Genomic DNA, 15,867 nt, shown 5'->3' with positions numbered 1-15,867 from the left:
TAGGCAAAACCAAAGTCTGAAACCTGAGTTTTTAATAGTGGATGTTGCTAAAAGGTATAAGGTCTTAGAAATGGCTAAAAGAAAGAACTTTGACAAATGGTTGGTAAAGTGGGGGTTTTAGTCTTGGGGTTTTTTTTTGGTTTTTTTTTTTTTTACTTTATTTTTGCAGGGGGAGCAGTGTTGTATGTTTTTAGGCAGCCTCAAGGGTCATTGCTTATCAATACAGCTTCATCATAATATGTTCTCCGCACTCTGTCACTCCTTTAAAATATATTCCTTTTGCAGTAATTTTGACTTATGAGAAGGTTATGCAATATATTTGTGAGTTGCTTTGATATTTTAGCAGCACTCTCAGGTCCAAGATGTTGAAGGCAGAAATTATTCTTAAAACTAGTTTCAGCAAGTTTGTGCTCTAGAATGCCTCCTTCCTGCTATTTTCCATACATTGCTCTAGGTATCTTTGTTTATGTTACACCTTTGAATATTAAGAGGGAAGGAAACAACACTTCATTCTCTAAACTGAAAGCAGTGGATTGTGTGAAGAAAACAGTATCCAATGAAAAAGGATATTAGCTAAAAAAATTTGTGCAAATCTTAAAATAGTCCATCAGATTGGAATAATAGGACTCAAATTGCCTAGAGCCTTGAAGACTTGATACTTCTGATAATGAAGCACATTTGAGTGGGAAAACAATCTGAAAAATAAGTTTAATGCACAATGGTATGATGACATAGCCTTCATATTGTTGTAACTCTAATTTAGTATGAATTTACTAGTGGCAAGTTAACCTAGAGTCTCTTTATTGAAGGAGGACTAAACAGTCTGGATTTTTCTTAATCCTCTCAGTTTGTCAGCTTCCTTGCCCTTTCCCCCTTTAAGTAGAATAAATAATTTTATGGATGTTGTGTTACTCTGACAAAGCTTGATATCAGACTGAAGTGTGGATCTTGAATTGACAAGAAAAAACACATACTGAGATGCAAAATAGTAGATAAATGTTATCCCAGACCTGTCTAGACCAAGAATAAAAAGAAGATTGAGTTCTTGTGTGTCTACAAATCCCACGGACCTTACAAGTTCCCATGAACATACCTGGGAAATACCTATGTAATAAAAATGGTGTAAAACAATTGTCATTAGAAGGATTGGTCAGGTGTGCAGAAAGACAAATCTGGTATTGACCATAATATTTTTGAACTTGCCTGATTATGATCTGATTGTTTTATGTCACAGCTATTCATTCATGTTTGTCTCTTCTAAGGGAGTGTTACCTAAAACCTAAAGAAGGTCAAATGCTAGCCAACACAGACAAAAGTAAGGAGTCAGCACAGAGGGCAGCTGGTAGGAACATCAGATGTGAGCAGAGCAAACAGCATCTCTTCCTTCTTGCAGTGGTATGAGTTGTATGATGTCAGTGCAGCAGAGACCCCCAGAAACCCGTGTGTTCTCCTGAGCAGTTACCCGTTCTTACCTTCACCCAGAAACATTTCTGCTGTTACATATCCTGTCATGATGGGGGTGAGGGGAAGTCAATGTTTATTCGTCATTTCCATGGTTACAGTAGTATTAAACAGCAGGGGGAGGAAAAAGCTCTCCAATGGCTTTTTTCCTCCAGTGCAATGGAAGCCGTCCTTATAGTTTAATTTAGTTTCAAAAAGATTTGGATACTTCTCAAAGCAGTCTTCTGATATTTTTTCTATTAATATTTTGTAATATTGAATTTTGTATTTCTCTGTGCCTGGGGAAAAGTGCTTTTTTTAAAAAAAAAAGCTCCTTTAAGGAAAATCTTGAAGTGACTGCAGATCAGTAAGTAACTGATGAAGTTCAACAATTTTTTCTCTTGGAGGACAAAAAATAATGCAGTGTTGTCTGCATTATAATGTTAGAGGTCAATTTATTCAGAGTGAGTGTAAATTTAATATGTTGGTATTTTACTTCACAGGTGGTTTCTTTATCCTGCTTTCATACTTAACAGATCTTTCATGTCTATTATGTTGTCCCAAATAAACACACTTGAATATGTGGAAATATCACAGAAGGACAGGTTTTTATTGCATGTTTTTTTAAGTTAAATAAAACACAGGCATGTAAAAGACAGAAATGTGATTGGGTTTGTAATACTGGGTGTAACAAAAGGACCCTAGCAGAAGAGGAGCAGAAGACCTTCTCATCTACTGTAACTTAATCACTTCTGACAGATGTTTGCCTAGCCTGTTTTTAAAACCTTCCAGTGATGGATATTCCACAGCCTCCAAAGGCAGCCTGTTCAGTCTATTACTCTTACTTGAAAGTTTTCCAAAACTTAAATCTTGCTTTCTTTTTCATGTCTGCATCAGAACTGGTGAACAGTTTAGTCCCATTCTCGTACCAACTTGCTTTGTCTTTGAAGAACAAGACCAGGTCTCCCATTTATCTTCTCTTCTGTAGACTAAACAACTGCACTTCTTTCAAGCTTTTTGATCTTCTTTGAAGTGTCTTGAAAAAGTTGAGAGGCAGGAAAGGGGAATCTGAACAAAGACAAAACTCTGTGCCAGTTGTAGGGGGTCTTGAGTATGTATGAGTTCAATGTGAGTATTGCTTGGGCAGCCTCTTGAGCAGCTGAGGCAGTTTACCTATAAAAAATTGTGGCTGGTCAGGCCTTTCCTGACTTGCTTCTCCCTTATTCCATCCTATGTCACTCAGACTTGCTTTCTAGACTTTCTAGAGAAATTAGAAGTTTGAACTTTTTTTTTTTTTCTTTAAACTGGAGCAGACAGGTGTGGCAGGTAGTAGACTCCCAGGTGAGGAGTTGTTCTCTGTAGTTTTTGTGATGTAGTGTTTTGTTAATAGATTAAGTTGTTGGTTGCCTTTATGCCTTTTGGGCCATAGAGTTTTCTAATGGTGAAGTCCATTACAAGCTTGAAACATGTTGCAAGAATGTATTTTCCTCCTGAAAATACAGCCCCTGTGGTTACAGTCAGTTGAAAAGATTTGATAGATGAAACAAGAGAAAGTGATTTTTTGAGCATAATAAAAATGTGCTAGTTTGCTTGGGTAGCATGATGGCTCCAAATGTTTTGAGATTGTCACCATGTCGATTTGAGTATTCCTAAACTTTCCAGATATCCGTGTTTACATTTAAATAGGAAAAGTTTCTTGCCTGAGCATGCTCTGTGCTTCTAGCAAATGCTTTTAAGTTCAGTAGTGTTAGAAATTTCTGGGCAGTTATAACTGGTTTTAGGCATGGCAATCGCTGTCAGTCTTGATTACAAAGTTCAGTGTGCCAGATTGCTGTTCTTTCTAGGGTACAATTGCTTATGATGCAAATCTCTGGGCAGCCTCAACCAGTGCCTCACCACTCTCAGTTCTTAGGTTCTTATGTCACTTAATATAAATTAACAGCCTAAAAACTGTGCTTTGACTTCCAGAACTGCAGAGAGGGAAGATTAAACTAGCATTCCTATTAGAAAGCAACATGTACTGTATTTAATCATCTGCTAAACACAATTCATGTAGAACTCATTCTTTCCTCAGAATTCTTAAATGCTGACAGAGATTCTATTCAGGATTAGAAGAAAATTGAATTCCTTGCAGCTGGTAATGCATTAAATATCATCAAAAATTGCCTCGAGTTAGCACATGTATTCTTGAGGTCATTTGCTTCAATCTTTTGGCATAAAACCACCTATTATGGAAGACTTTTATTTCCATTTCCTTCTCATCAGGAGCTTTTCCAACATAGCTGAGTATGAATAGTGTAAAGCTTAGTTTGTGACTTCAGGACCCTCTCTCAGAAACTATCCATTGCTATTGGATCTGATTTCTATCCCAGAGTGTTTCTCGGTTACAGTTTAATATACAGCTTTGTAGTGGCATCTTGTTTCAGACTGTCAAGATAAGTGGACAGATCATTTCAGCAGCTCATTTGTCCGGGGTAGCTGGGGACTGCTGCTCCCCCAGGAGTGCAGGAGCTGGTGCATGGCATGCAAGAGGCATTGCATTTGGCTTGCTGGCAGCTGCTCTGGAGGCAAGGCCCTGAGTTCACCTCTGTGAGCACATCTGCTAGTCCTACTGTAAGGTTTGAAACCTTCTGTGTCAAGGGCTCCAATAATTGGTAACAGTTGCACACTGAGGAAGTCACTGTTGCCAGCTAGGATATGACACTGAATCATACCCCAGGGAAATTAATACTTTCTTAGGGTTCAGTTACCCCTGCTGCATCACAGTGGGTAAGTAATTTCATATCCAAATGACCTTCTATAAAATAGTGCTCGTGATATGACCTAGGCACACTCAGACCTTTTCTTTTCCTTTGCAATTTACTGAAAACTTACCTGCAAATTAGCACTTTTGAAGATGTTAAACCAACATATGTCAATTGAAAATAATTGCTTAAAAATTATTGGATTTTTAATAGAAGAATTTGGAACACAGCAAAATTAGAATTTAGCTAACTTAAAACTTTTTTTGTTTCTATAGTTTGAATCCATAAATGAAAAATGGCTATTGCCCAAAAGCTGCTTGGAGGATTCTTCTGTCAGAGACTATCAGTCTTAATAGCTGACATCAGCCCTCTCAACATCCAAGATGAGTGCACAGGGAGTTTGTTTGCTTTTGTGAATTTTTATTTCCCGCTGCACAGATCAGCATTAAAAGAGGGGAAATAATTTTCATCCTGGAAGTTTTAAAAGCTGTGAACCCCAAGTGCTTCTTAGTTCATACAACTACAAAGACGTGGTAGATACTTCTGGAACATGGTTTTGAAGTGACATGAAACTGCTTCTGGCTGCTGAGGATTAGTTGTCAGCCCACTTTAGATACAAAAGTTCATTTAGACTTTTCATTCCACAGCTGAATAAATTATTTTCTCTGCACAGGGTTAGTTAGTATCTTAACAGGTTTTCATTAAAATATCATCCTACTATGTGAGTAAATTCAGCATTGGAAAGTACAATTATTTGTGTTGTGTGGGTTTGGTTTTTTTCTGTTTTGTTTCGGTTTTGGGTTTTTTTTGTGTAAATAAGGTGCTGCAGGTGCAGGCTCCAAGTTCATCAAGGACTGCTGTTACCCTGAAAATTTTGTTTGACAGCTTTGTTCTTCCCTATTAAAAGATGTTTGCCATTATTCTTGCATTGGTTACACTCAGATGTGCAGACAAGCATGCATGCTTTCAGTTTTTTCTTCAGGTGTTATTTGGCCCACATAAAGAATGCCTCAAAGTTCTGCCTCAGCAGCTGCTAATGTGTCTGAAGTTAGAGGACACTGATTCTTTCAAAATACATCTGCATGGGGTCTGCTCAGTGCTTTTGTGAGTAAATAATGGTTATTTTTAACCTGAGCACTTGTTTTAATTGAATGGTTAAATCCTGTTTTCCTTCAGCTGCGCTACAAGATACTCCTTTTACATGTAGAAAAGCTGATATTAATGTAAAAGTAGTAAATTTCAAGGTTCTTTTTTAACACACTTGTACTATGTAAGATAACTAGCAGACAGGTTTCAGATATTAAGAGCATTAGGAACTGAAATGTTCCTGTGAACTACCTAACCAATACCATTATTTTGCAGACTATTGCAGACATAAAATACATTGTTTAATGACATTCTTATCTCAAACTTCAAGTTTCTAAGGAAAAGATATTTTTGAAGTATCTTCTTAGCAGCTAGGGTTTTTGACAAAGATTTTTATCCTTATTGCTATAACAGACCCAAAAGATGAATACCAGATTTTCAGGGGTATTTTAAAAATACATCTTTGTTCTCAACTGAGACTTCTCTTAGGGAGAGAGTGTAAACAGCTCTTTCTTTCTTTTCCTTTCTGTAACTGCTTTACTTGCTCTAAATCAAGGAAGTAGTGTTAATGTTTGCTTTTTTTAGGATAAAGTTACAGAAATCAGTTTAGTGCCTAAGAAGCTGTTCTACTTGGCATCAACAGGTAGATTTCAGTGCAGTTCTGATTCTTTTCTCTGATTTATGAGTAGTTTACTCTGTAGTTACAACAGTAATCTAAAGCTTTCACTTTACTTTCCCAGTAAAACCCTAGAGGGTGAACCACAGTACAGATTCTTTGAGTTCCTGTGACATATGTTGACCTTGCAGACTTGTCCAGATGCAGCTGAGTCTTCTTAAATTTCTGAATTTATAGGCATATGTGTGTGTCAGTAATTGTAAAGTTCATCACCTGTCAGGGAAGTTTTATGAGGATACTTTGAGACATGAATAGCAAATGCCTTTTAATATATATATTTATTTGTATATGTACACATATCTATATATAACCACAAAAAAACCCAACAAAATGAAAGGAAAACAAAATGAACAAAAAACCTTGTCATTTTTTGATGTAAGGTTTCTGTTCCAAAGACCTGGATGTATTTTGTGTTTGGCAATTGGTGATTACAGTCAAAGAAATGAGGCAGCGTGTCATGGGCATTGCATCTTTTCCATCATGGGATTTATTGTGGGAATTTCTTGTGCACATGATGATCATTTACTGAAAGATTTTGATAGTCTTATTAAAATATTAATGCAGTGGGATTCGAAAGATAAACATTGTTGAAAAATACATAAGGCTGTCCAACTGTTTTGGCATATGAGCTGCTACTTAAACTGCAGCCTGCACTACAAAGCACAGCCAGATGAATCTCTAGGGCACTTGCAGGGACCTGGCAGATGCAGTGGGTGTGGAACCTGCTGAGACTTCAGTCAAGTGGTTCAAAGAAATTGCTTTCCTTGAGCTGTGTTGTGAGCCATCCTTGGCTGCTCAATTACCGGGCAGACTGCTCAGGTTAATAAATTAAGGTGTAAATTTTGTTACAGACCACATCCAAATGCTTGATTGCTGTCTTAACCTGGGCAGAACTCCTTAAGGGTGATCATGCCTCCGCTTTGTTTAGTCCTTGGAGTCTCTCCTCAGAGGTGGGGAAGAACACAAAGTTGATTCAGAATTGGGCTGAGGCAAGCATTAGTAGGAATTTCTCCCTGGATTGACATTTAGCACAAGTTTACATCAGGAATGTAAATAAAGCTGAAAGTACTCTTAACCTTTTGAGTGTTGCAGCTGTAGTGTGTTAAGGTGTGATGCAGTTAATTAATACAATGTGGCATCTACTAAGGTCTTGAAATAGAAATGGAATGAAAATTATTTTTACTCCTCACTTGAGTTTCTAATGAGCTCTACCATATCAATCCCAGACATCAGTTTTAAGGCAAATTAGGCCAGTCAATTTCATTCATTATATGTTGTAATATATGCCTTACTTCCTCATTCATTGCTTCTCATAGATCTGATTTTTGCCTGTCTCATTAATGCTATGACTTGCTTGTAACTTCAGTGCATCATTCCCTTTCAAGGCAGATTTGTCTTCACATTTAAAAATAGTCATTACTATGTAACTTCTGTTGCCTCAAAATTGGTACCAGTGGATGGGCCTTTTGTTGTGTGATGTTCCATCATATGTTTAAAAAATCTCTTTCATGCTGCAGTGTTTTTCAATATGAAAAAGTTCAGTTTTCTGTGTTTTTACTATTTACAGCCCTTTAAAATTGGGAGGGGTAGGCTCTTAGGACTACTAAAAGGACCTGTCTGCAGCTGGGATTGAGCCTGATTTATCTGGCAGCCAGAAGGGTTGGACTCTAGTCTCCAGAGCTAGCAAATCATTCCACAGAGCTGACATTCCTACTTGGATGGACTGTATTAGACATTTTGGTGTTTGAAAATCTGCAAAGCAGTTATTCTGACTTTCTCAGTGCCAAAGATGTGAGTTGAAATAACATACAGCAAAAATGTGCAGCTTTGCCTACTAATTTGGTGCTTGGCAAATTCCATTCGATACTGACCCCACAGAAGCTTATAGACAGGGAATGCATAATAAATTGTAGTTAAGAGCTAAATGAAAAAAAAAAAAAACAACAAACCAGGTTGTTTGACTGTTTAAAGCCCCAGTTGCAGCAATCACAGTCTGGGGAGAAAGGATGACAAGATCTGATGTCTTTCTGCAATTTTGAATCTTTAAAGCTGTGCTGATGTATTTTGTAACACCCTCTTAACATTTTAGGCTCTAACTTCATTTTGTTCATATTCAAAAGACCATTCTTTTTTTAGAAAAATAGAATTTTTCTAATAAAATTTAGGAAAAATAATTTTTTAGAAAAATACCAGGGTAGTAGTTAGAAATTCATTTCATCTTTTGTAGTACCCATATCTCTAGTACCTGGCAGGGAATTGCTAGTCTAGTACTGCAAGTCAAAAATCAGGTTCCATGATGATTCATTTGATAATTTCTAGATTTCAACTTTTTATACTGCAATCTACCAATACTGCTCAAATGTTGGAAAAAAACCCCAAAACCAGACCAGTTGTGGAGTTGTGGTTTGGGGTCAGGAGTTTTGTTTTGTTGATTTATTTCTTGACTTTAAAAAATTTTTTGTGGGTTGTTTTTGTTTCTTTTGGGAGTGATTTTTGTTTGTATGTTTTCTGGGGGTCATTTTTTTTTGTTTTGCTGTTTTTTGTTTGTTTTGTTTTTTGTTTTTGTTTTTTTTTTTCTTTTAATTTTGCTGTTGCTTTTCAAGTGTTTGCCATTGTTCTGCCAAAAAATGTTTTGATAGGTCTCATTTGCCATATGTGGAGAAGGACCTGGGTGAGCATCTACATTTTGAATACTTACACACATTTGCTTAAGGCCTTGGATTGTACTTTTAGATGTGTGAACTTTGTGCTATTCAGGAAACATACATTCTTCCCTTACAGTGCTAACAATAAACTTAATTCTGAAAGAGAGTTGAGCTGGTAATTAAATCTTCACTGATATGTGCATGCCTCAAGTGTGCTTGAAATGGTATTTAAGTTTAAGTGCAGTATGTCTCCAGTGAAAAACCTGTATGCGTTGGGAAACTGCCCTGATTCGATCTTGCCCTATTTCACATGTCCACCATGGTGTCCCTCTGTAAGTTATGGTGTTTTTCTGGACTACTTGTATTGCTTTTAGTACTTATCCTACAATATCAATACTAATCTGATGCATTCTGGCCAGTGTCCATCTGAATGTGGTGCATCTGACCACAGTGGGATAAAACTGTTCTAGTTTCATCTTCTTGGGCAAGGTGGAAGCATTGACTATCTCTGCAGAGGCAGGAAAAACATTGAATTTTTTTTTACTCCATTATAACAAGGAAATGATGGGTTTGATAGTAATGGAATGCAGAAGTACCTAATACTTAAAATTCTTCTGTTTTCTTTCTCAACATTATATTGGTCGTTATCAATAACTTTGCCTATTTGTGTATGGATTTAAAAGGCACATTTTTTTGAAACTGTGAATAGCTCTATACTTGACTTCTTTATTGAGGATTTTTTTTTTTGTAATTGAGGAATTTTTTTATTTTTTTTATTGAGGAATTCTATTTTTCCACATGAAACTGTGGAAAACCTACATTTCCAATATGTAACTATGATTGTTTTCTGTCCGTTAAGTGTGGAACCACATGATCTTTTGGAACTTCATTTCCTGAGAAGGGATATATGGGTATAAAAGCCATGATTGTGTTTTACAACATATAACAGGTATAAAGCCAGTGAAATACCAATTTTTTTGTGGTAGTGATGAAACTTACTAAATGTAACTGATTTCCAAAATGTCCTAGCACCAGAACTGTTTAACTGAAAATTTGTAACGAAGTGTTTCAGGCTATTGCTCTCCTAAGACAAGTGGGGAATTGCTGCTGCTTTTCTTTGCATTACTTAGAGTGAAGTATGAGGGTGATCAAGTCAAAACTAAGATTTGATCTCAGAACTAATTAGTTGTAGCTCTCCTGTGTTTTGGCTTGGATTTTTTTATATAGCCTAAATTTTTGGAGGTTTCAAAACTAAAAACTGTCTTTTCTTCCAAAAATGTGAACTCATCAAATCAGGTATTCTAAATCTTAGCAAAAGGTGCTGACAGCATCAGGCCTAGAATATTTTATCAGAAGTTAGAAGGAACCTTTAAGAAAGAATTGATTTATAAAGCATGGATCTCAGTTCTCTAAGATGAGAAAATATGGGATGAGTTACAACAGTTGCCTAGTTGCAGTGATACTTTGGTTCAGCCAAAGAAAACATACTTCTGGTCTGCTTTCTTCTGTTTTGATCTGCTAACTGTTGCTCCTTACCTTGCAGAATAAAAAGGTGTGATGTGAGATTCTCAAATCTGGTTCACTGTATCCTCACAGTTCATAGAAGTGCATAGCACAGGAAAGCAGAGTCTGGCAAACAGCTGGCACATTCTGTTATGTTTATGGGTTTTTGTAAGATTGTGTGCCAGAAAGGACCATACTCAGAAAAGATGCTCAGATAGAAGGCTTTGAACACACTTCTTGTAGAAACAAAGTGATGGCACTTGGTCTTTTTACGGAGAGTCGCATACTTTATATACAAATTGGCCATAATTCTGCAAAGGAAGAAAACGAGTTTAATTTGAGATCTCCTTAGGATTTAAGACCAAAAGCTTAGGAAGAGGAATTAACATTAAGTATTTTTATATAGTTTAAATTATTGAACTTTAGTTAGCATTGGAGAAATTATTTTTGTGGTGTTGATAATTTTTAGAATATACCACTGATTCTGTTTGATTTGAACAGATCACCTCAATTGAAATGCCAGCATGTCATTTTGCAGATCTTTATTTTTTTCCTCTTGTGAGAAAATAAAATCTTAGATCTTGGTTGGCACTCATTAACACACCATAAACATGTGCCTCACAGAAAATGCCACCTGGGCCATTGTGTGGTTGTTACCTGCTCTTTGTTAAAGGTGAATACAATTAGCTTTGCTCTAGGAATTCTTGATTCCTCCATGGCAAGCACAGAGCAGCGATGGGTGAGAGCAAAGCTCCATGCAGAGGAGAATGCTGTCCAGGTGTGGTGGGCAGTCAAAGTTTACCCTCTCACTGTGAAGGAATTAACGTGTACATGGGAGAGGAAGAGAGGAGAAGGAGGCACTTGTGGTTTAATCTCCTGCAGTTGTAATCTTTTTGTGTTGATATTAGCAAAGCATTGCAAGAAAAAGCTGAGAGCTTCAAAGTGCTAAGCTTTTTAAAACTTCCAGCTGGAAAAAGGAATGCTCAGAGTTAATTGTTTTAGGCTTTAGCAGTCAGTTGTTTTCCAGTTTCAGGTGTTGCTTTTTATTTTGCTTGTTTGTTTGTGGTTTTGTTTTGGTTTTTTTTTCTGTTTAGTGGTTGCTTTTCCAATAGTGGAAAGTAATTGGTTCTATGTTCAGACTATGGATAGATTCCAAAACTAATTTTTAGAGTTTTAAGTTTTAAATTTTGTCATTAATTTTATAGGGATTTTGGCTTTTTCCTTTTTTTTAACAATCGACAGCATTGAAAAGTAAGGTACAAGCAGATTTACGTTTTTAGCATCTTTTGTGTGTTCAGTTTTTGATTTGGATATATTTTAAAGTTGAGGCCAATGTTGATAAAGTATTTGTAAAACATGTTAAAATTTGTACTTACATGAGAAGGCTTGATTTGTTATAGAGTTTCCCACTTTGGGGACACTTCCACACTACTTGTTTTTGAGCAGCAAAGTGAGATAGTGCCTGTTTTCTCCTGCAAGGGAACTGCAGCTACTTAGAAGATGGCATCAGACCGTGCTTTCAGTTTAAAAAAAACATGGGCAACTCTCTTAAGCAGCAGGTAGATTGATGAGAAATGAAACAGCTTTTATGTGTTGATGTGCAGTGCAATGAATAACTGTACAGCTTGGGTCCTTCATTTCAAGATTGAGTTCCATTGAGTGGAGCAAGTGGGTTTTGGAGCGGTCCTGAGTGTCTTGCAAATAACACAGCAGTCCCCAGAGGTCTGAGATAAAACTGTTTCCCTTAGCTAAGCAAGCAGGTAACTTAAGGACTTTTCCAGAATGTCTGAATGTAAATACACCATACCTGTTTTTCAAAGCAAGGGAAAGGAGCTCATTAGGCACAATTGGATGAAGTGTCTTTACTTTCAGTTGCTCTTTGGGACATTTTTTCCTAAGCAGGTCAGAATATATCTGCAGTAAGCTGTGATCTGGTTTTTAAGCTATATTATTTCTGGTTTTCTTTCTAATTTTTAGTTTGTGTATCACTAATAAGGGTTGGTTGTTGTAGGATTTTTTTGTGTTAGGGTGATAGGATAGTGGAAGGCAAAGAAAATAGAGTAAAGGTGAAAAAAGAAAAAAAGAAAATTGACTGTAACCTTTGATTGTTGCAGTTCTCATATTTTTAATGTGTTTTGTATTCTATAATAAAGGGTGGATCTTACTTTTTTTCCTTCATGTGCCCTTTTTGGATACAGTTTTATCACTCTGCTGTATGGGTTCCTGTGCTTGTTCCTGCAGCAGTTCATTTCAGCCTGTTGCCTTTCCCTATTAGCATCGGAAATACCTATTCCTTCGTGTTATTGTTACAATACTAGCTTTACAGAAATTTATTTGACAAGTGGGAAAATTGTAATCATGTAACTTCATTTCCAGATCTTCAGTTCATTAGCCAACTTGGCTAAAATCTATAAAATGTACCAGTTCTATGCGCTTTGAAGTTTTAGTAGCATTTTTGTTGTTGTTGGAAAAGTTTCCACTGTTAGTATTGTGTTCCCCTGAGAGAATTTGTAGCTTGCAAGAAATCTTACTGGTATGCAGACTGTAATATCCCAGGCTTTGTATTGTGCTGTGTTGTGCCATGATAGTTTTATGTCTGTTTCCATTTGACATCTCAATTAGAAGCTTATTGGAATCACTGGTTTCCTTTTTGAAACTCTCTGTTTTCAGTCTGCCCATGAAAACAAAATTATTTTCTTGTTAGCAGACATTAATTTGAATATAAAAATTAATTTAGTTGTCCTGGAGAGATTTTTCTGCTCTTTGCTCCAAGAGAGTTTCTTTCTTTTAAGAGAAAAATCTGTTGTGGATGAGTGGAAGGTGTGATGGCCATAATACTCTCACATCTTTAAGTGAAACAGTGTGTGTAGCACAGACTTTGTTTGTATTGCATTGCAAAGAAGGCAGGATTCTGGTTCGTGCATCACATTTCAAGATACCCCATGCATCATCTCTCTATTACACCTCTCTCTGGCTTTGTGAATTTTACTCTGGGAACTTTTAAATACACAATTCCTTTTAAATACACTATTCCAGAATAATTGTAGTTAGTTTTCTGGGGTTTTTACTATTATTTTTTTAAATTTAAATATATTCCTGTGGACATTTAAGTTATTTATAATGTAAGATCAGATCTAAAACGTGTGTCGATTTTTAGAGTGCAGCAGAGACAGTATGTTAACCCTGGCATGAGTGTGATTGTAGCTGTTCACCTTTCAGTTATTCCTAATCTCTTTTTTCTTCAGCATGACTTTTGTTGCATATCCCAATAGGGAATATTATTTGTATGTTAAAACCAGATTTAGATCATAGCGTTACAATAGTCTTGGAATAAAATAGGAAGTTATCTGCCAATTTGATATGAGAAAAGGCAATTTTGTATTTTGATAAAGTTGAGGAGCCAATACATGTGCCTGGATTTCCATTTTCTTACCAATTCTTTCATTTGTTGCAGTTCATGGACAAATTTACAGGAATTGAATCACCTCACAGGAATTAGATCACCATTGCTTGTAAAGATCTTTTCTTCCCACCTGTAACCAGTTTTCTTGATTCACAGAAGAGGCAACTGCTAGTACAGATTCTTTTCTCATTTAGATACTGAGTGGGAGGGAAAAAGCACTCTCTGCTGCAGATATGAGTGATTGTAACTGTTTTTCATCATTCTGTTGCCATTATTTGAGCTCTAGTGTTTAGATACAAATGTTCCTGAGAAGGAAGGTAGGCCAGATTTGGTAGCTTTCAAAAAATAAAGGCTGGACACAAGGCATAACTACTTTCTGGAACATTAGTGAAACATTAGTAAATAGTGAATATCATAAAAGGTTAGACAGCATTTATTTGTGCTCTTTGCTGGTCTTTTGTGTTCCCTGTTTCTTTGTTATCTGTGTGCTGGCCCTTCCATTTCAGTGGGTGCAAAATCAAATAGTCAAAATTGGTCCTAAAACAACTCTGATGTGTAAACCTCTAATAAAAGTTGGTTTTATCTCAGATAAGTAAAAATACTCATGAATTATGACTATTAAAAGTAAAACAGTAAAGTCTTAATATATGCACAAGCACAATGTATGAAGTATTCAGTATATGAATAAATTTATTGGAAACATTTGGAAATTTTTGTGGCATGATTCCATTTTCTTAGTCTCAATAAAATTTGATATACACTTATTTTTTTTTTTTAGTTAAACCCAGGATACAGTGTTTTCCTGTCCAATCTTTCCCCTTTTATTTCCTTCCACATCCCCCCCCCCCGCTGCCCCCTCCACCTTTTCCCTGTTTCATGAAGGAAGAAAACATTTTCTGCTGCTGGGAAGAAAAATAGCTTTTCTTTTAAAACACTTGAAAGCAGCTGTCAAACATCAGATTCTGTTTAACTTTGATTTTTGTTTGGACTTTGCATTAGGAGGTAGGAGCCCGGCTTTTCACTTAGCAAATTTTTTTGTTCAGCCACTGATTTGAGAACTGCTTGACATGGTAAGAGATAATAGTGTTATTGCATTAAGAAGTCATTAATTTTAGGCTGTTCTTTGTCTAGGTTTTTATCCCGTTTTTTGGTAAAGATGGCAGCCAACAATGCAGTGCTGAACAGACTGGAGCAGAAGGGTGCAGAGGCCGATCAAGTTATTGAGTACCTCAAGCAGCAACTTGCCCTCCTCAAGGAAAAAGCCAGTAAGATCTATCTTAGGCTAAACCTTTTAACTAGATGGTTACCAGTAAATGCATATAAGAGAAAATGAGAATATTTGGTGTGTCAGTCTTTAAAGCATTTCAAGTTCTCCAAGATAAACCTTGCAATCGTAGCCCCACTTGACTGTCATGGGGGCTGTGGGGGCTTTGTTCTCGCTTGGTTTGGGTTTTTTTGAAGCTGCTTATTCTGAAATAGAAGAGGTATGGATGAGGAAGAATTAAAACACAAATTATGGAAATTTGATAGAACATGATTCCATTTGAAGAGAGAAAAGGAGTTGGAAAGAATACAAGACTATGCCTTATCCTGAATTTAGTACTGATTTTTCACAACTATGGCATTCTGTCAAGAGTGTCATAGCTTCAATTTTGATATTTTGTACTCAACTGTATCAGTGAACAAAGGTGCTCTGTATTACAAACATTATCAGGGTTTTTCTGTAGGTTTCTCAGAGTTTTTTCTTGTGATTCTGTTTAGGGGACTGAGAAGATAGTATATTGAGAGGCAATTTGATTATATAACTATTGTAAAAATGTCTATGTCAACAACAAAGAAAATAATTCCTAAGTATTTCTGATTATATACTCCTTGAAATTTTTCACTTTTGTGCTGTTTGTCTCACCATGTTTCACTTTTCTTTAAAAACAAACCTCTGTGTCCAAAGTGACGAATGCTAGTTACTGAAACCTGGTTTTTTTTTTAATGTGTCAACTCTAGTCTTGCAAGCATCTCTCCGAGAAGAGAAGAAGCTCCGTGTGGAAAATGCTAAACTGAAGAAAGAAATTGAAGGGCTGAAACAGGAGCTGATTCAGGCTGAAATTCGAAATGGAGGTGGGGAAAAAAAGTGCTATTCTCATGCAAATTGATGTAGTTAGCACAAAACTATCTTATTTTTCCTTGATTTTTATTGTTCTGCATGTGACTCTATGGTATTTCTTACAAATTCTGGATTTTCCCTGATTCCATGCCTATGAAAAGTTACTTGATTCCAACATTTTAATAAACTGCAGGCCTGACAGATCTATATACTAAACTTAATAAGACATGGAACTAGTTCTTTGTATTTTTTTGTTCAGTGCCTTGCAT

At 36.3% G+C, this 15,867-nt stretch overlaps 1 protein-coding gene across 2 annotated transcripts in view; it reads left to right on the top strand.

The window, feature by feature from the left end:
* AIMP1 (aminoacyl tRNA synthetase complex interacting multifunctional protein 1) overlaps window positions 1-15,867 on the top strand; it is a 32,005-nt gene that overhangs the window by 1,489 nt on the left and 14,649 nt on the right. For both annotated transcript variants that reach the window (XM_071431793.1, XM_071431794.1), the window contains exons 2-3: window positions 14,629-14,762; window positions 15,499-15,612. In XM_071431793.1, coding sequence (XP_071287894.1) covers window positions 14,629-14,762; window positions 15,499-15,612 — 248 coding nt within the window. The remainder of the gene's footprint in view (window positions 1-14,628; window positions 14,763-15,498; window positions 15,613-15,867) is intronic.

The sequence above is a fragment of the Agelaius tricolor genome, unplaced genomic scaffold (assembly GCF_023055355.1).
Source record: "Agelaius tricolor isolate 1412-34295 unplaced genomic scaffold, bAgeTri1.0.p SCAF_8, whole genome shotgun sequence".
Classification (NCBI taxonomy): domain Eukaryota; kingdom Metazoa; phylum Chordata; class Aves; order Passeriformes; family Icteridae; genus Agelaius; species Agelaius tricolor.
This window is presented reverse-complemented; position numbering and strand designations above follow the sequence as displayed.